Below are 21,600 nucleotides of genomic sequence, written 5' to 3'. Positions count from 1 at the left end.
TTTTAGGGGGTCTCGTTCTTGTGTGAGTAACTTTTATCTCGGGGGTTTCAGTCTTGTGAATAACTTTTATCTCAGCAGATTTTTGTACTGTGAATAACTTTTATCTCAGGGGGTCTCATTCTTGTGAGTAACTTTTATCTCATTGGGTTTTATTCTTGGGAATACCTTTTTATCTCAGGGAGTCTCATTCTTGTGTGAGTAACTTTTATCTAAGCAGATTTTAGTCTTGTGAATAACTTTTATCTCAGCGGATTTTTGTACTGTGAATAACTTTTATCTCGGGGGGGGGGGTCTCATTCTTGTGAGTAACTTTTATCTCATTAGGTTTTATTCTTGGGAATACCTTTTTATCTCAGGGAGTCTCATTCTAGTGTGAGTTACTTTTATCTCAAGAGTTCTCATTCTTGCGTGAATAACTTTTATCTCAGGGATTTCAGTCTTGTGAGAGTGAATAACTTTAACTTTATCTCGAGAGTTTCAACCTTGTGAGTAACTTTTATCTCAGGGGTTCAGCCTAGTCCAGAGGATTCATTCAGTCTAGCGGATTTTCACAGTAACTTCATTGCAGTGTTAATGTAAGCCTACTTGTGACAAATACTTTTATCTCACGGGATTTCATTCGAGCGTGAGTAACATTTTATCTCAGGGGGCTCGGTCTAGTGTGAATTACCTGTTCCTTTTGCTCTGTTGTATCTATTTGTGGGGAATCTTGTTATTGCGCCCTCTGTCGGTCGCTGAGTGGGAGAGCCGGCGCTTGTTGGGCGCCTGCGCGGAGACAGCACGGCCGGGTTGCTAGAGCAGAAGCCGGGGGGGAGAAAGAGGGAGACCGCTCAGCCGCAACCATGTTGCAGTCGAGGGTGGCGTGGCAGAAACTGGCTCCGCTGAGCAGGGCATCATCTATTCTAGTGAGGAGTAGTGCCAAGAGACGAGGTAAAGGGGCGGGGAGATTGCAGTTTGGCGGGTGGGGCTAGGCCGCGGGTTTGCTCCCTGGACATTGTGGGCCCCTTTCAGGCCAAGGTCGTGGGAACGTCTTCAGGCAAAACCTCTGTTTCTGTGGCCTCAATGTGCACACTATCTGTCCAGTGCACCAGAGGCGCAGCCCCACACCTTGGCATGTTTGGCGCACCCCTTTACCTTGCATTGATTTTTTTTGTTGGTAGGTTACACTCCAGAAGCAGCAACAGTTGTGACCTGTGCCTTAGAGTTTGTTGATTTATCAGTGCCAAATGCATGCTGTGAAATCACTCACACCGAGAGGTATACACAGTGCTAGCTGCATCAAATCTATTCCTGTAACTGTACAACTGCAGGACTGTGTTTCCATATCTGCACAAAGTACTGAAATAATTCATAGCTGTGTCGAGGATTTGCCAAAAAACCTGGCTCTGGGAGCAAGTCGTTTGTGTTTTAATATTTGAGCGTTTGTTTTAATATCAGATGTGGACTTTAAGTCAGTTTAAGTCTGGGTGGCACAATGGTTAGCATTGCTGCCTCGCAACGCCAGGGACCTGGGTTCCATTCCCGCTTTGGGTCACTGTCCGTGCAGAGTCTGCACGTTCTCCCTGTGACTGCGTGGGTTTCCTCCGAGTGCTCTGGTTTCATCCCACCGTCTGAAAGACGTGCTGGCTAGGTGCATTGGCCATGCTAAATTGGCCCTCAGTGGTCCCGAACAGGCGTCGGAGTGTGGCAACTAGGCGATTTTCACTAACTTCATTGCAGTGTTAACGTAAGCCTTACTTGTGACAATAATAAATAAACTTTAATGATGGGTTTCATTTGAAAACAATATAAATCTTACAGTGGTTGTAGCTTCAGCAAATAAACACTTTTCATTGGCCCTTCAAGGTCAGCTCCACCAAGCACTAAATGAAAAGGCAGGTCATAGTACATGCAAACATCTTGATAATCCAAAAGCAAAATACTGCAGAGGCTGGAAATGCTCAGCAGGTCACAGAAACAAGAGTTAACGTCTAAGTCACTGATCTTTCATCAAAATTGGGAAATGTTAGAGATATAACAAGTTCTAAGCAAATAGAAAGACAAGAAAGGGAAGATCTGTGATAGGGTGCAAGGCAGGAGGGATTAAATGACAAAAGGCATAGCAAAAGTGAGGCAAGTACAGAAATATTGGTCCACAGGATATGTAAATGGCAATAGCTGAGTCATCACCAGCACATGTCTGAATAAATGGTTATGGGTAGTGGTTATGTTCTGAACTTGTCAAGCTCCATCTTGAGGCCAGAAGGTTGTAAGTTATCGAATCGAAATGAGGTGCTCTTCCTCAAACATGTTTGAGTGTCATGGGAACAGTGTAGGAGACAGATAGCAGAATGGGAGGGGAGAGAATGAAAATGACAGGTGACTGGAAGTTCAGGGTCACGCTGGCAGACTAAGTCGAGGTGCTCTGCAAAGCAAATATCCAATTTGAGTTTAGTCTCCCATTGTACAGGAGATGACATACTGAGCAGTGAATAATGTACTCTAAATGGAGAAGGAATTGCAAGTTGGTTGATGCCCTGGAGAGTGGGAAGGAAGGTGGTAAAATAGATGGCTTTGCATCTCCTGTACTTGCACAGGAAGGTGCCATGGAAACAGGAGGTGGTGATGGAAAAGTGCACCAAGCTTCATGGAAGGACATTTCCCTTCGGAATGCTGAATTTGGGGGGTTTGGGAGGGAGGGCTTGGGGTGCAAATGGGTTTGGTGTGGCATGGCACTGGAAATGAAGGAAATTGGGATGATGATCCATTGAATGTAGAACCTGGTTGGTGAAAGGTAACGACAAGGTGAAACCGTATCATGGTCCTTGTGGAAGGGAATGGGGTGAGAGCAGAAATACAATGGACACAATAAAGGGATCTCTCAAATGGTAGAAGGGCAACCCACGGTGGCTATCCTTGATTGACTCATATATTTCTAAATGCGCTTTAGTTTTATCTTGTACATTCTAAAATACCACCTATAATTGCATAAGAACATAAATAGGAGCAAGAGTTGGCCATATAGCCCCCTGAGCCTGCACCACCATTCAGTAATATCATGGCTGATCTGATTATCTGTGAACATTCTCTGTGTACCAAGTCAAGCCCGATCACAATCTTTTTTTCCAGTAAAATATACCTCTCATTCCTCTAAACTTCAATGAATATAGGCTTAATCACCCTTTCCTTGTAAGTAAACTTCTTCAGCCCAGGAAATCTCTTGATGAATCTTTTCTGAACTGCCTCAAGTGCAGATATAGCCTTACTTAAACAAGGAAACTAAAATAGTATGGTGCAGTCTGACCAATGCCCTGCACAGTTGTAGTGAGACTTCCCGACTTATACTCCAACTCCCTCCAACAATAAAGACCGACATCCCTTTTGCTGTCCTATGTGGATGTACAGCCAGCAACTAGACTTTTTTGTTTCATGTACAAGGAGATTCAGATCCTTCTGTGCTGCAGCATTCTGTGGTCTGCGTGAAAATATTTTGCATTTTTAAAGTTTTAAATGGACAATCCCTAAACTTTAAACAGTGACCTCTAGTTCTAGATTCTCCCACAAGAGGAAATCTCCTCTCCACATCCACCCTGTGAAGACCCCTCAGGTTCTTGCATGTTTCAATCAAGTCACCCTTTACTCTTAACTCCAGCAGATACAAGCCTAGCCTGTCTAACCTTTCCTCATTAGACAGTCCACCCAATCCAGGTATTGGTCTGGTAAACCTTATCCCGAACTGCATCCAAAACATTTACATCCTTTCTGCATCAACTATCTCACTGAATATTTCTTTAAGACCTTAGGATGAAGTCCATTAGGCCCTGGGCACTTGTCAGCCCGAGTTCCAACAATTTACTTAGTACTTTTGTACTGACTGTAATTTTCATGAGTTCCTCCCTTCCATTTACTGTTTTGTAGCTGATTCTGGGATTTTACTTGCATCCTCCTACCAAAGTGGACAACCTCAGATTTTCCCATGTTATACTCTGTTCATTTTTTGCATCCCTTTCAGACTCGGTATTCCTTTCACAACTTGCTTTCCCACCCATCTTTGTATCATCAGCAAATCTGGCTATATTGCAATCAGTCTTTTTATCCAAGTCATTAACATAGATTGTAAATATGTGAGGCTCCAGCACTGATCCCTGTGGCTTCCCATTAGTTAGAGTTTGCCAACCTGGAAATGACCTATTTGTATTGACCTCTGTTTCCTGTTACTTAACTCATCCTCTACTGATGCTACACTGAGCTCTTACCTTGTGCCACTTTATCACGTGCCTTTTGGAAATAAAAATGCATTAGATTTACTGGTACCCTTTTAATCCACCTTGCTCATTGCACCCTCAAAGGATTCTTTAATAGATTTGTCAAGCACAATTTCTATTTCATAAAATACATGATTTTATGAAATAGATATTGTGCTTGACAAATTTATTAGAGTTCTTTGAGGACCATGTTGCAGACGTTGACATTTTAATTCAATAATAATCTGGAATTAATGATTATTGAATGTCATAAAAACTGGTTCACTAATTTCCTTATCTGGTCTACATGTGACTCCTAAATGCCCTCTGTATATTAAGCCACTCAGCACAAGGGCTGGGCAATGAATGCAAGCAAAATATCCTGTTCTTCTTCAAATAGTGCCACAGAATCCTTTATGCTCATTCGAAAGGGCAGACCTTTTAACTGCAAGACATCATCCCAAGAGTTAGAATCATAGAATAGAATCATAGAATCCTTACAATGTAGAAGAGGCCGTTCGGCCCATCAAGTCTGCACTGACTCTGTTGACAGATTATTTTACCCAGGTCTACCCATCCCACACTTATCCCCGTAACCCTGCTAATCCCCCGAGCCTACACATCTTGGGACACTAAGGGACAATTTAACATGGTCAATCCATCTAACTGCCTGTCATTGGACTGAGGGGAGGAAACCCATGCAGACACAGGAAAATGTGCAAACTTCACACAGAGAGTCACTCAAGGCCAGAATTGAACCCGGGTCCCTAGAGCTGTGAGGCAGCAGTGCTAACCACTGTGCCACCGTGCCGCCCTACTTAGGACTTCCTCAGCACTGAAAAACTAGATTATGTACTTTAACCTTGAGATTTGAACTTGAATGCACAACTTTCTGACTCGGGGCAAACACCATCACCTAGTGACGGTCATCATTGGGAGAGAAAGATAAATCAAGTAACTACACTCTGTATAACAGGAACTTAAAACGATTATTATCACTGGAGAAAAATCATAGAAACCCTACAGTGCAGAAGGAGGCCATTCGGCCCATCGAGTCTGCACCGACCACAATCCCACCCAGGCCCAACCCCCACATATTTACCCGCTAATCCCTCTAACCTACGCATCCCAGGACTCTAAGGGGCAATTTTTAACCTGGCCAATCAACCTAACCCGCACATCTTTGGACTGTGGGAGGAAACCGGAGCACCCGGAGGAAACCCACGCAGACACGAGGAGAATGTGCAAACTCCACACAGACAGTGACCCGAGCCAGGAATCGAACTTGGGACCCTGGAGCTGTGAAGCAGCAGTGCTAACCACTGTGCTACCGTGCCGCCTGTACTGACAAAAGGGACTAAAGGCTCACAGGTCCCCTGGGCCTGACGTCCTGCACCTTAGGCTCTTCAAAGTGGCTACGGAAATAGTGATGCATTGGTTGTAATCTTCTAAAGTTCTCTAGGTTCCAGTGGATTGAAAAACTGTAAATCTAATCTCCCTATACACAAAAAAAGGGAGCAGGAAACAATAGGCCTGCAAGTCTAACATCTGTTAATCGGAAAATGCTAAAATTTATTATTAGACAGTAGCAGGATATTTAGAAAGAAATAATACAATGCACTGTAAGGATTCTATGATTCTATTCTATTCTCTGATTCTAACTCTTGGGTTGATGTCATGCAGTTAAAAGGTCTGCCCTCTCAGATGAGCATAAAGGATTCCGTGGCACTATTTGAATAAGAACAGGAGATTTTGCTTGCATTCATTGTCCAACCTTTGTACTGAGTGGCTGAAGATTCAGAGGGCACTTAAGAGTCACATGTACAAGGAAATTAGTGAACCAGTTTTTATGACAATCAACAATCATTAATTATTGAATTCAAATTTCAACATCTGCAAGATGGTGGGACTCAAACAGAGGTCCCCAGATCATCACCTGGATTACTAGTCCAGTGCCAAACCACTACGCCACCATCTCTCCCTACAATACAACAAGCCACTACATTTCTGAAGTATTTCATTGGCTGCAAAGTACTTTAGGATGTGCCAAAGTTCTGAAAGTCGCGATCATAGAAGAATCCCTACAGTGCAGAAGGAAACAATTCGGCCCATCAAGTCTGCACCGACCACAAACCCACCCAGGCCCTATTCCTGTAAACCCACATATTTACCTTGCTAATCTCCTTGACATTAGGTTCAATTTAGCATAGCCAATCAACCTAACCTGCACATCTTTGGACTGTGGGAGGAAACCAGAGCACCTGCAGGAAACCCACGCAGACACGGGGAGACCATGCAGACTCCACACAGACAGTGACACGAAGGGGAATTGGACACGGGACCCTGGCGCTGTGAGGCAGTAGTGCTAACCACTGAGCCACCCTGCCGCCCCTATATACTTGCATTTTTTTTCTTGGGCAGCATTATGTTGACTATGTTGTAATCCTGTGGCATAATTTACAGATTTGCTGATTGAAAAATTCTGGCTAGGATCTTAATATTTCCTCTCTGATCTAGCCCAGCGGGCATGGTATCTAAGCCCATTGAGACGTTCCTTTTCATTTTGCTTTTTCCCAAAACAAATTTCTTTTCTTCAGCTATCTGTTGTTCCATATTCCCCAATATGTTCTCACTTCCACCATCATTTGTGAAGACTCGTGCAAAATATTTGTTCAATACTTCTATTCTTTAATCCTTCTGATTTAGGCTCCCTTCTTCATTTCAGAGTCTTCCCACTCTCTGGAACTATTCCTTTACCTTATGTATTATAGTAACCCTTACTTCTGTTCAATATTATCTGTTATTTTTATATTTCCTATTTATCCTTCCATGTCTTATTACACTTCTACATCTTTAGTATTGTTCGTCCATACTTTTTAATATCTTAATTTTAAGTTTCAGTTTAATTTTGATTTATTCATGAAACTATTCTTTGAAGCACACTTCTTCACTTTAAAACTTACAAAATTCTAACAGGACTAGACAGGGTAGATGCAGGGAGGATATTCCCGATGGTGGGGCAGTCCTGAACCAGGGGTCACAGTCTGAGGATTCAGGGTAGACCATTTAGGATGGAGGTGAGGAGACATTTCTTCACCCAAAGAATGGTGAGCCTGTGGAATTCATTACCACAGGAAGTAGTTGATACCAAAACATTGAATGCATTCAAGGGGCAGCTTGATATTGCACTTGGGGCGAATGGGATCAAAGGTGATGGGCAAAAAGCAGGATTAGGCTCTTGAGTTGGATGATCAGCCATGATTGTGATTAATGGCAGAGCATTCTTGAATGGCCTCCTCCTGCTCCTATCTTCTATGTTTCTCTGTAAGAGATTAGTCCAACATAGGTACTTTTTTATATTATTACACCCAACCAATTCTGGTGCTGCACCAAACAGACAAATCATATTCCAATAAGGGTGAAAATTCTCCCAGAGCCTGCCATTGTACTGCAAAGATTACTAAATTTAAAAATTGTATCTCCGATACAAGTACTCACTGTTAATTTTCAGAAAATGCATTTAGCGCCAGCTTGTAAATACTGTCACGGTATGTATTTCCCTGCATTGAAGTTGGTTTGTTACAGTATTGGCTGCTCCTGCTGAATAGGAATGTGAATGCATTGATGTGTAATAGTTGAAATAAATCTTGTGTTTTATCACCATGTCAGAAGTGTGTTGACTGTTTCACGTGCTGTAAGTTAGCTTAATGGTCAGTGACTTACGCAGGCTGTTCCATTAGGTGAGTTAACAGAGACTTGGGGACACAGATTTGAGCAAGAGATGTCAGGAGACTGTAACGAAGAACTTCTTTCAGCAACGAGTCGTAATGATTAGGAACTTGCACTCTGAGGGTGGTGGAAGTAGAGATAATGATTTCAAAAGGAAATTAGATGGACACTTGAGAAAAATAAACTTGCAGGGCAACAGGGATTGAAATGGGGTTGACTAGGTTGCTTTACAGAGAGCTGGCAAAGCCTCCAAATTATAACTATAACTCTGTAATAACTCCTATCACTGCTATTGCCACATTCTTTCAGTCACTAATACTGGGTTTAAAACAATTGAGAATTATTCCATAATGTTGCAGTTCAAAATGGCTGGTCTGTTCCAGCTCTTTGAATTGCATAAGTGCACTTCGGGATTTGTGAATTAATGAAATGATACTGATTTGCTTTATTTTCTCTAATTATGTATGTTCTGAGTATAAAATCTTTATAAACTTGAAATGAAACTAAGTAATATCTGTAATGATGATTTACGTTATGGTCTCAATATTCCATCAGCAATGATTGTATTGAATGGTGGGGCAGTACAGGCCATATGGTCTACTCTTATCTCTTATGTTCTTTGTGTATTTAACCTAATAATTTTGCCTTTTAGGTATAAAATTATTCTACTATGACCCTCTTGTGAATTGTGTGATAGTGGTAATTTCAGCTTGATTTATCATTGCAATTACCATTATTTTCACTTTATTGAGACAATGGTACGTGTAGCACTGAAGTCATGTGGCTGTTTAACCTCGAGCTTCATTTTAATATTTGACATCAACTCGAATGCTTGATTGAATTATAACCTTATTACTCTTATCCAGTCTTCCATAATTCTCCAAGTATCCATCATCAAATACTGACTTTCTTTGCAATAAATTTTACTCTTCAGGCACTTTGTTGCAGCGATGGAAGTTTCCCTTAGACCAGCAGATGAACAGGCAAATGGCTAGTGGCGTTGAACCTGGTGGCTCTGGCACTATTTATTTAGTGCTTTTTGGCTTGACAAGTTTAGGAGCTGGTGCATATGTAAGTAGCAGGGCTGTTTAATAAAAGGAGTGAGCTTTTTGCTCTTGCTTCTGTCAGTAACTTCCTTTTTGGTTCCCTCTGGATTTCCTAATCTCTCTCTTTTAGCTGACCATCTTTGCTTTCTAGGTACTTCTAGGTAACTGGAAAGAAGATTATAAAATACCATGTGGATTACATAAATCGCTTAACCTTCCTTACTGTGTGACTCTTGATTTCATTGGCCCTTTTGATCCACTTGTTGATTATAAATTCGATTGCAATAGCAGTTAGGAACACCTTTCCCTATTACCTATTGTCATGGGGTTTTGGGTTCACTTTATAGGAGCAAAATTTATTTTGTCTTTTCAAAAATGTTGAGGGTTATAGTAGCGATAGTTCTTCCTATGAATGCAGTCAACTCCTTCAACCTAACTTTCAGTTTGTAAGGTAGAGGTGACAGTGGCATAATTTACTCCAGTAATTTCCAAAGAAATATGAGAAATCAGTTGTTACTAAATAAAATTACTTTTTGTGCTGGCTGTTAGTTTAAATGTTGTACAGTTCAACTCAGTGCCTATTTAAAATGAAAAGTTTTTTAAGGCAAGCCTGAATGAATTTGATTATTTAATAAAGGACATTTTATCAGATATTAAATGGCTGTGACTGAAACTCCCTGTACTGCAAGCACCATTTTATGTTCAGCCAATGCCTTGATTTAGCCTCTTTGAATTTGGGCTGGCTGTTGAACATTATAATTTTCAGTTTTCTGCAGCAATATGTGCCTAATACTTATACTGGAATTAAAAAACAAATGGTCTTGAGTGCACACTGTAGCTATGTATAGAATCAAAAAATTATGTATAACATGTTTCAGACTTAATGTGCCACATTGTGCATTCAGTAAATCTGAAAAATGTCAGCCTTTTCTTAATTGTTCAAATTTGCAAGAAACGGCAGGGGATCAGCACTAGGTGCATTGCTATTGCAGAGAGCTGGCACAGACATGATGGGCTGAATAGCTCCTTTAGTGCTGTAGCTTTTCTATGATTTGAATCAACTGATGCTGATTGCTGAAATATGATCACAAAATATTCCATGAAATAGAAATTATTTGAAAGGCTGAAATTTCTAACTAGCACATCATTAAATGTATTTTCCAAAGTAGTTCCAGCCACCACTTTTATTTCTAAATATGTAATTGTATGACTATTTGAACAAATACTGCAGAGGATTTCTTCAAGTCATGCACATATATTTGTTGGTTTAGCTCAGTTGGCTGGATAGCTGGTTGGTGATGCCAACAGCATGGGTTCAATTCCTGTACCAGCTGAGGTTAACCATGAAGGCCTGCCTTCTAAACCTTGCCCCTCCACTGAGGTGTCATAATCCTCAGGTTGAATCACCACCAGTCTCCCCCTTTTGAGGGGGAGAGCAGCCTATGGTCACCTGGGACTTTGATAACTTTACCTTTACCTATATTTGTCTTTATGGATTGTTTCACAAATTTGTTTTTTCAAAGGCCCGAAGACTTGGAACTTATTTTTTTCCTGGTCTGCAGCTTAAATTGTTCTCGCTGGTCTTGTCATCCTTTCTTTGACTTTAGTTGGGTCCAGTCATGTGTAGTCTGGAATCCTATTCTTACATTTGTCAGTACCTGGCAATTTTTTAAAACCTCATTCTTATTTTGTCCACTGTTTGTTGCATTCCTTTGAATTATCTTTTAAAAATATTTATTATGTAGGTGTATTTACGCCATCTTTTTAAATTAAGCCTGATCCTCTATACATAATCAATCTAACCATTCCACATATATAAATTTCTTGATCGTTCAGAGAAACTCACTTAGTAGCAAAACAGATAGGGACTGTAAGTGTTTATTTCCTGGGGGGAATATTCCATGCTAAAATTAGCTTATAAATTACATTACTGCCTGAATCCACTACATTTTGCCTACCACTATAACAGTTCTACATCTCCCTGATCCTGCACTCAACCCTGGAACACCTAGATAACAAAAACACGTATGTCAGACTCCTATTTATTGACTACAGCTCAGCCTTCAACACCATTATTCCTACGAAACTCATCTCTAAACTCCATGGCCTGGGCCTCGGCTCCTCCCTCTGCAATTGAATCCTGAACTTCTTAACCCACAGACCACAATCACTAAGGATAAGCAATAACTCCTCCACAATGAACCTCAACACCGGTGCCCCACAAGGCTGTGTTCTCAGCCCTCTACTATACTCCTTGTACACCTATGACTGTGTGGCCAAATTCCCCGCCAACTCGATTTTCAAGTTTGCTGATGACATCACCGTAGTGGGTCAGATCTCAAACAAGGATGAGACAGAGTACGTGAATGAGATAGAGAATCTGGTGAACTGGTACGGCAACAATAATCTCTCCCTCAATGTCAACAAAATGAAGGAGATTGTCACCGACTTCAGTAAGTGTAGAGGAGAACATGCCCCTGTCTACATCAAAGGAGACGAAGTAGAAAGGGTCGAGTGCTTCAAGTTTTTAGGTGTCCAGATCACCAACAACCTGTCCTGGTCCCCCACATGCCGACACTATAGTTAAGAAAGCCCACCAACGCCTCCAATTTCTCAAAAGACTAAGGAAATTTGGCATGTCAGCTACAACTCTTTCCAACTTTTTCCGATGCACCATAGAAAACATTCTTTCTGGTTGTATCACAGCTTGGTATGGCTCCTGATCTGTCTTAAGACTGCAAGAAACTATAAAAGGTTGTGAATGTAGCCCAATCCATCACGCAAACCAGTCTCCCACCCATTGACCCTGTCTACACTTCCTGCTGCCTCGGCAAAGCAGCCAGCATAATTAAGGACCCCACGTACCCTGGACATTCTCTCTTCCACCTTCTTCCGTCAGGAAAAGGTACAAAAGTCTGAGGTCACATACCAACCGACTCAAGAACAACTTCTTCCCTGCTGCCATCAGACTTTTGAATGGACATACCTTGCACTAAGTTGATCTTTCTCTACACCCTAGCTATGACTGTATCACTACATTCTACACTCTCTCATTTCCTTCTCTATGAACAGTATGCTTTGTATAGCGCACAAGAAACTATACTTTTTACTATATGCTAATACATATGACAATAATTAATCAAATCAAATTATATCTACAATTGTAACACAATGGGCAGCAATTACAAGAACAGAAATATAAAGTGAAAAGAAACAAACATCTTTCCTCTGATTCTTTAATGTCACAGAACATCAACTAGCTCAGAGGTTTTGCAAGGAAGTAACATTAATGATTTTCAAGCGAGTAACATAGAAAACATAGAAACCCTACAGTGCAGAAGGAGGCCATTCAGCCCATCGAGTCTGCACCGACCACAATCCCACCCAGGCCCTACCCCCACATATTTTACCCGCTAATCCCTCTAACCTACGCATCCCAGGACTCTAAGGGACAATTTTTAACCTGGCCAATCAACCTAACCCGCACATCTTTGGACTGTGGGAGGAAACCGGAGCACCCGGAGGAAACCCACGCAGACACGAGGAGAATGTGCAAACTCCACACAGACAGTGACCCGAGCTGGGAATCGAACCCGGGACCCTGGAGCTGTGAAGCAGCAGTGCTAAACACTGTGCTACCGTGGAAACACAATATGGAAATATTGTGTTTAACTTTAAGTATCAATGGAAAGGGAATCAAACCAAAAGTGAAATAAAAGGGCTTTGAAATTAAAGGGTTTTCACCACTCTTTCCAATTCAGTTTCTTCCTTTAATCTTTTCCTGATTAGTTTCTTCTTTACTTTTCTATTCTTCTCTACAGTTTTCAAGCCTTTCAAAATGCCTGCTCTAGGATCCCCCTCAGGGTGCTTGATGTCCACAGGTCTGCCAACGGAGAAAAGCAACAATCTCATTTACTGCTTCATTGTTGGTGGAACATTCATTGGGGGAGTTGCATATGTAAGCCAGTTTTGTCCTTTTGTAGTTGTATTTCAAATATTCTTTCCCATGGATGGGCATATATATCGAATTATACTTTTTTTCACAAATTATTGTGTCCATTTCATGCAATGTCATCACAAAGGTATCAATTAAGTGCAACAGTGGGTATAGGTGTCAACTTGAATTAGTGGAAACACTTCCTGTCATAATAATAGATATTGTTTGTTTACAAATTAAGGCTGTATCTTGGAGAGAATATTTTCAACCTTAATACCCCAATTACTGAGTAGTTAAAATGCACAATGTGGTTTATGTAGATAGCCTCACATAGCAGTAACAGTGCAGGGTGCACTGGTTTCAGGATGAAAAGATTATAATGGAAGATGGCAAGACAGCGAGAAATTACTGCAGAGTTAATACCTTAGTGGGAGACTGCTGAGGGTGAACTAGTTCAGCCATTAATTGTCAAATCTGTCTGGCTCACAACAGTCATTTCCCTGTCCAAATGCCTCACCTGAAATACAAATGTAACCTCTGATTTTTCTCCCATACCAACTAACTTAAACCCCTAACTTCTGACCCTTACCACAACCGCAGCCAACAGGAAGTGTGGGATGCTCATGTACTTCTTAGTCACTAAGGTTGGGACTATTTATTGAGTTGCCACATGCTCCCTTCCCTATTGTCTACCAAACCAAACTTTTCCTAGTGTCATGTTTCCCCCACACCCCCGCCCCTGGCTAGAACCCTGGATCCTCAACTTTCCCTAGTTTCCCCACCTACTTCCCCATATCACGATCTCAGCTTATTTTATTTAAGAGACTTACCTGCAGCTCTCAACAGTTGTAAACAATTCCTCCTTGAATATTATGGCTGGAATTTTCTAGCTATTCACGCCGACAGGATCTGCTGATCCCAACGGTGGCACAGCCCCACTTTGGGTTTCCCAACAGTGTGGGGGAGGGTCAATGGGAATTCCCAGGGATAGTGGTGGAACCAGAAGATCCCATCGCTGACCCAATAGCGTACTGCCTCCTGCCGCAAGAAACAGGCCACATGGAAACCAGAGAATCCCACCCTGTGTGTCTTACCTTTACATCTGTTGTCACCAGCGTCTCATCCACCCTGTCTTTGCAAACTACTGCTCCATGTCCAGCCTCCCTTTCCTCTCCAGAGTCCTTAAAAATATTGTCACTCCCAAAATTTCTGTTCATCTTTTCTGGTGACACGATCCGAGGGCATGATGTTAAGTTCAACATGCACACTGACAACTCAAAGTTAAACCTCATTTAGCACTTTGTGTTGTCAGCCTGATTGTTGGAAAGCAGATTAGACAGTTTGCATCCTTGCTGCCCTATTTAATTCCCATCTGAGCGTCTAGCTCCAAAGCCTGTTCATTGCAAAGATCTCCTCCTTCCGGCGGTAACGTTGCCTGCCTCCATCCCATTTCAGCGCATATGCTGCTGAAACCTCATCTATGATTTTATTACCTTCAGAGTCAAATGTTCCAGTGCACTGTAGCCAGCATCTCATCTTCCATAAACCTGAGATCATCCAAAACCTTGCTGTTGGTATCCCAGTCTGCAATCGCCATTCACCTCTCATCCATGCTTGTTGACCCACAATACTTCCCAGCCCATCAGTGCATTGAATTTCAACCCTGCTCCCAAACCTCTTGACGTGGACACACCCATTTCCCAGATTTGGACATTGTGAGATCTGGATTCTATGAATTGAATTTAAATCCCACCTGCCTTGGTGGGATTTGAACTCATTTCCCAGAGCATTAACCTTGGCTTCTGAACTACTGGTTAAGTGAATTAACACTATGCCACCATCTCCCCCTAAATATACTTTATTGATTATGTTAATGATTTTTAAAAGCCTGGATTGTGTCACCCCGAAAGTGTTATTTTTCCTTTAGATTTAATTTTGTTAGCATTTTCTCATAACCCCTTAAGAGTTAATAGGCACCTGCTTTTTTTTTCATTTGCCTGTGTTTTTACATTCAGCTGTAAGAATTGTTTTTTCAACAATGCTGTTAATATTGCCTTTCTGAATTGGTATTGATCTACTTACACACTTTGATCTCAGTGATTTCTACTGTCAGGAAATTGTCACCCATCATTCTTGTGTTGTATTTCCCATAACATTAATTACCTAATTATGTTTATTATTTGCCATACATTTCCAGTATTAAATATAATTATCTGTTCAGCTGCACTGATGTTAAATAAAACATTTATTTAATAAGTTATTCCACCCTTCTTTGATATTCTGCTCAGATTATCCTGTTTTCTTGCTCTATTTTGCATCATCCACAAGTTTAGATGTAGTGCTGTCCACCAGGGCATGGAATATTCTAAATATCCGGATGTTCCACTTGCTCGATCTATCTATTTCAAATTCGATTGGAATCTGTTTTTAATTTAAGCTTATTTTATCATTGTTTATTTATATTTAATAAGCACTTAGAATTATGATTAGCCAAGGTAAATAATGCTTAAATAACCCAAGAAGAATGTACTTGCAATTATCAGAATCAGATGCTACTGTTGGCTACTTTTGATTATCTATTATTTCACAACCTCATAATCAAAAGTACAATTTCAATTTGCACTGCCCAGCCTTTCACTTTAGTTACTCATCACATTTTAAAAAATCAAATGCTTTCTGAAGATCAGTGGATATAATCATTTATTTATTGGCATTCAACAACTCTTTTGCAGCCTTGATGTTTCAAAAAATTTGAATTTCAAACCTATCTTGGTTTTAAATTTGTTGCTTCTACTTTTGCCCTATGCTGTTGAATAGTTTATAATACACCAACATTTCCCTTTATACATACAAAGCTTATAGGCTTGCAATTCCTAGGAACATATATATTTTTTCCAAGTTTTGAAATTTTATATTTACCGTTCAATCACATACATTTACAACATTTCTCTCAGGAGTGAATTATTGTTTTCGCCTCCCCAAAACATATATTTTAGCAGTCTCAGTTATGTTCCACCTGGGTGAGGTGTCTTCAAGAAATGTTCTTTTTCTCTTTGTAAATTCAGTTGTCATCTCTCTTAATTTAGAACTGCGGTATGATTAGTCTAACATTGATGATTTGAGCTCAGTCCAGAAATATACATGCCAAATATGCTTGTTTGAAGATTATATAATTTATATCAATCTGAAAAAGTGCACTAAACAAAAATAATTGAATAGCGTTAGCATGTTAAGTAAAACTTAATTTTCTCTGATCTAATTCATGCCAGTAGCCACATGACTTCGTGTGGTCTCCACTTAAATTTTTGCCCTAATTAACTGTATTCAGACTGTGAGCCCTGGCGAGCCTCACTCGGGTCATCCGTATCTTACCTTCACCCAACCTAATATCATAAACTTTAGGACTTCTGTCCCTAAAATAAGTCAGTTATATCCTTGAACTAATCAGTGTTAAATATATTTTGCATAAAGAACATTTTCAATGTAAATATTTTTCCCCAAGGTTTTGCTTTTCCTGAAAGCACTGAAACTCTTGGACGCATTTCTGTACGCATTGGTCATCTGCCTGTACCTTTCCCATGGAGTCATTCATTGTGTATTGGCCTAAACAATGGGTGTCAATGAACTGTTGCATTGTGGAGGGCATCACCAACCCATTTAAGTTCTTTCTGACCTGCATTGTTTCCCCTCTTCTCTTGCCCCTTACCTCATCTTAGCTCAGGCATACTGATGCTAGTTCTAACATGCCCACTGAGATCGATAAATATGGAACTCAGCTGTGGGATCTGTTGGTCTGTTCATTTGTAGGCATTTCCTTTATCTGCTGGGTCACCAGGAGAGTTGAAACATTTTGCATGGATAAAATAGCAGCAAAATTAAATCTATTTGCATTACTTTTTGAAATATAAGCTAAATAAATGATAGCAAAATAAACAAAAGGAGAGAATAGACATGAAGTTTATATTTTGATTATTGATTGTTATTTGCATTGTTGATCAGCAATTAAACATATGTATTAATATCACTTGACAGGTATATAGGACAATAAAAGAAGATAAAGAAAGGTATAGAGAACGAGTAGCGCAATTACTTTCAAGATCAAACGCAGAAAGGAAACCTGAAGAATTATCAAGAAAGAGTATGTATGCTTTTCCTCCCAATCCCATAAAGGTATAATCATGCATTTCATGGTTGACCCCAGCCCTTTGGTACTGTTATGATGGAAGTTTTAATGTGTGAATTTAGAAAGTGTCAACCAGCAGGCTATTTGACTTTGGGTTTTCGGGTATTGCAGGAGACTCATCTTTGGCACTCTGTGCCTTTGCTCACATTTTCCATCAGAGTCATCGAACTGCAATTAGCATTTGAAAACATGCCTGATTTTGTTTTTCTCCTTATCTCCCTGACTTGGCTGAGGCCATATATGATGTCCCTAAAGTTAAAGTTCACTTATTTGTCACAAGTAAGGCTTACATTAACATTGCAATGGAGTTACTGTGAAATTCCCCTAGTCACCACACTATGACGCCTGTTCGGGTCAGTGCACCTAACCAGCACATCTTTCAGACTGTTGGAGGAAACCGGAGCACCCGGAGGAAACCCACGCAGATGTGGGGAGAACATGCAAAGTCCACACAGACAGTGATCCAAGCTGGGAATTGAACCTGAGTCCCTGGCGCTGTGAGGCAGCAGTGCTAACCACTGTGCCACCGTACTGCCCCTGGCATAACTCTAAAATTATTAGCTTGATGCAGACTGAAATGAGCCTCAGCATCTTCCTGATCAGTATTGCACTGCATAACATTTGCCAGTCCATTTATTGACTGACCCTTAGAGCTATTACAAAGCTCTTGATTCCATTATTTTGTTTTAGTTGTGAGCTAAATATTAATTATTTGTTTCTTACAAATGTTTCACTTTTCTTTGTAATGAATGCACAGTTAATTCAGTTGTGCAAAGTAAAATCTAGCCATTCCAAAATTAGGTGCAGGAAGATGCTTGTATTTTGAAGCTTGCTTAATTCATTGTCACAGCAAATTGGAGGGGAGCTATAGTGAAGATGAAGCACTTGGACAATTAACTAATGAAAGGAATAGGTCTTAGTGAAAGCGTGACTGGCCCCAGTTGACTTGTGTTCTAATTTTCCTTTCCCTCCTATATAAAGTCCCATCTCAGCGTTTTATGAAGCTTGCTTTGTTCAAACCATACGTTATTTGGAACTGTTGAGTGTTGCCCATCGACATTGGCTAACTAAATATTGAAATGTAAATATATTGTGACTGATCCAAGTGAGTCTTTAAAACTGACATACTCATGAATAAGTCTTATTTGTGTGTTATAACGCTGCAATGTTACAAATGGTGAGTTGTGCTTTCTTTTAAATTTGTAGGTGAAGAAGAAGTAGTACCAACAGAAGGAGGTGAATCTTGAATTGCATTGTTGCTTTATTCTTCTAGTTCGTGGCATCATTCACAGCTACGTAAACGAACAGTACTGGTCAGAAATAAGTCTCGGGGATTTCATGCTTTTCTTTGTTTCACATTTCATCATGTTTGCAGGAATATAGGTTGGACTGTACATATGGTATTTGGCTTGTGTCAAATGGTTTGTACAGCTTTAAAACAAATCCTGCATCACTCTTGAACCTTATCTGTATGCTTTCATTATTCCAGTATTTCAACAAGGAAGAAGTTGGCGCGAAGGGAGAAAAAACATATTTTGAAATGGATCATCTTTGTTTGTGGAAAGTAGCTGTCAGATGTAATGCTGGTAGCAAGGTGTCAATGGTCTTTTCAATTCAGTCGGAAAAGATGGTGTCAGTGGAGAAAATGGTCTCTTTCATGTCTTAAATGAGATGTCAGTCTGATGCAGAATTTAGTGGGAGAAAGAAGATTTCAATAACATGGACCCATTGTTTATGGTACACTAAAATTTCTGCCATCAATTCTGGATGGTTAAAGGTTTTGAGTGAAAATAAACAATTTGAACGTTATGAAAGAAACAGGTTAATTTAGAGGGTTGTGACACAGCTAAAACAAACCAGGTGTATGTAAATTGTTCTGAAACTTTCAATTAATATGCAGGAATGAATAGGTAAGTATGGGGGCCAAGTAATATTAAGCAAGTGCAGATTAAGGTTTCCTCAGTCTAATCAAAGTTTCCGAGGAAAATTAAGTACCTGGCATAAACCTGCAAAAATAGCTCAAGAGAAAGAACTTTAACCCTCAGAAAACTCAGATTTGTATCAGGTGGGAAGTTGAAGGGCTACAAGTCTGAATCTTGACTCCAGTCTGCCTACTTCTGGTTTTAGTGAAGTTGTGATGATTGCCAGGTGACCAATTTGTTCTCAGGAGATGGGTTAAATTTGGCTTGTGTCAAATGGCTTGTACAGCTTTAAAACAAATCCTGCATCACTCTTGAAGCTTATCTGTATGCTTTCATTATTCCAGTATTTCAACTAGGAAGAAGTTGGCGCGGAGGGAAAAAAAACATATTTTGAAATTAATCATCTTTGTTTGTGGAAAGTAGCTGTCAGATGTAATGCTGGTAGCAAGGTATCAATGGTTTTTTCAATTCAGTTGGAAAAGATGGTGTCAGTGGAGAAATTGGTCTTTTTCATGTCTTAAATTACAGTAGATCACGGGTGGTATAAGACAACCTTTGTAACGCACAAGAATTCTTCCTAAACGGGGGGTAGAATTATATGCTGAGCATATGATATAAAGCACCAATTTGAGTGTACATGGTTGTTATTTTGAAATGTGGAAAAAGAGAAACAATTTGTTGCACAATTGTAGCATTAACCAAAATTAAAGCATCAGAATTTAAAAACATCAAATTCATTGTCTTTGGCATCCGATGCAGACTTCATTGAATTCATTCAGACATCATTTGTGAGGACCTCTCTCCGGATCCATTGTGGCACTTTCACTTTCAGAATCATCCCTCTACATTTTCCTCATCCTTCATTGAATTGAATATTTATAATGGCCTGATGCCAATTTGTGCACTATTACCATCCCTCGATTTGATAATGAAACCACACTAAATATCAAGCGGGGCAGCATACATATTTCTACTCTGTGAAGGTGCTTTCTTCATCAACCAATTCCATTTGGCACAAACATGATCCTTAAATAGCTTGTTGAGGCATGTGTCCAAAGATTGAACGATAGATGTTACACCTCCCAGTATAAGAACAATGTGAGTGTTATTTCTTCCCGCACCACTTTTATCTCACCGGTTATATAAGATCTGAACATGCCCCTCACAAATAAGCTATGGTCCACACATTATCAATCCATAGCTTCAACCCAGCCTCATCCATCCAGCTGTTGTCATGGAATGCACAAAAACTCATACAGGGAACTTGATGATGAACAAGCTTTTATGTTTGAAAATTGCTATAGGCTATAATTATTGGCCATGCAGGCTAGTACCACTATGAATCCTGTTTTCACTTGCCCTGTTGGTTTCTTGAGCACTGTTTTCAAACCTTTCAACTCCACACTTTGGCTGCTGACCATTTCAGTTCATGGGCATTTCATCCATGTTGGTGATGTAACTTCACAGGAACTTGTGATTTTACCACTGTTTGACGAACTGCTGGAAATCGGTAATTTTGGCATTCATGTCTCTCGATTGTCTGAGTGATCTTGGTCTTCTGTTGCAACACTAGCCGCTTTCAAGTCATAAAGTTACACCAGCTAGTTCTTGGTCTGAAATCATTGCTGAACTTGAAGTTTGATTTGGCCAACCTAAATATGTATATATGCGTTGCATTTCTGATGGTGATGTAAACATTACAATGATTTTCAAGGACTCATTCCGATATAAGTTTCTCAAGTTCAGGCCTTGTTATGATCCCTGATCCCCGTTATAATGGCGTATTTGGTCTTCGGCATCATCTTCAGGGCAGAAGATGTCCTTCGGGAGTGGGGGGGGGAGCTGGGTAAGATGCTCTGCTGGAGAATGAGTGCAGACTCAATGGACCAAATGGCTTCCTTCTACGTAGTTCATTTTTATTCATCATTTCAAATTTACCTCTGAACAACGGTATTTTTTATTTGTTTGCGGGATGTGGCTAGGCCAGCATTTATTGCCTATCCCTAACTGCTTTTCAGGAGATGGTGGTGAGTTGCCTTTTTGAACTGCTGCTGTCCATGTGGTATAGGTACATTTACAGTGCTGTTAAGAAAGTTTTGGGATTGTGACCCAGTGTCAGTGAACGAATGGTGATATATTTCCAAGTCAGGGTGGTGTGTGGTTTGGACGGGAATTTGGTGTTCCCATGTATCTGCTGCCCTTGTCCTTCTAAGTGGTATAGGGCATGGGTTTGGGAGGTGCTGTTTGAGGAGCTTCGGGGAGGTACTGCAGTGTCTCTTGCTACACACTGCTGCCACTGAATGTTGGTAGTGGGGGTGTGAATGTTTAAGGTGGTGGGTGAGTGTCAATCAAGCACTCTGCTTTGGTCTGGATGGTGCTGAGCTGCTTTAGTGTCATTGGAGCTGCACTCCAGGCAAATGGGAAGTATTCTATCACACCCCTGACTTGTGCCATCTAGATGGTGAACAGGGAGTTGGGAGGTGAGTTACTCGCTGCAGAATTCTCAGCGTCTGTCCAGCCTCTGACCTGCTCTTGTAGGCACAATTGCATCTGGCTAGTT

The 21,600-nt window shown here is 40.5% G+C and overlaps 1 protein-coding gene across 2 annotated transcripts in view; it reads left to right on the top strand.

Annotated features, from left to right (window-relative positions):
• The first annotated feature begins 742 nt into the window (after positions 1–742).
• Positions 743–21,600, top strand: part of aifm1 (apoptosis inducing factor mitochondrion associated 1) — a 65,215-nt gene continuing 44,357 nt past the window's right edge. The window contains exons 1-4 of one of the 2 annotated variants that reach the window (XM_078211686.1): positions 743–930; positions 12,820–12,956; positions 16,968–17,073; positions 18,325–18,354. In XM_078211686.1, coding sequence (XP_078067812.1) covers positions 843–930; positions 12,820–12,956; positions 16,968–17,073; positions 18,325–18,354 — 361 coding nt within the window. In that variant the 5' untranslated portion in view covers positions 743–842. Of the gene's footprint in view, positions 931–8,886; positions 9,024–12,819; positions 12,957–16,967; positions 17,074–18,324; positions 18,355–21,600 lie in introns of both variants that reach the window. The other variant, XM_078211687.1, reaches the window with a different exon arrangement.

This window comes from Mustelus asterias, chromosome 4 (assembly GCF_964213995.1).
Source record: "Mustelus asterias chromosome 4, sMusAst1.hap1.1, whole genome shotgun sequence".
Taxonomy (NCBI): Eukaryota; Metazoa; Chordata; class Chondrichthyes; order Carcharhiniformes; family Triakidae; genus Mustelus; species Mustelus asterias.
This window is presented reverse-complemented; position numbering and strand designations above follow the sequence as displayed.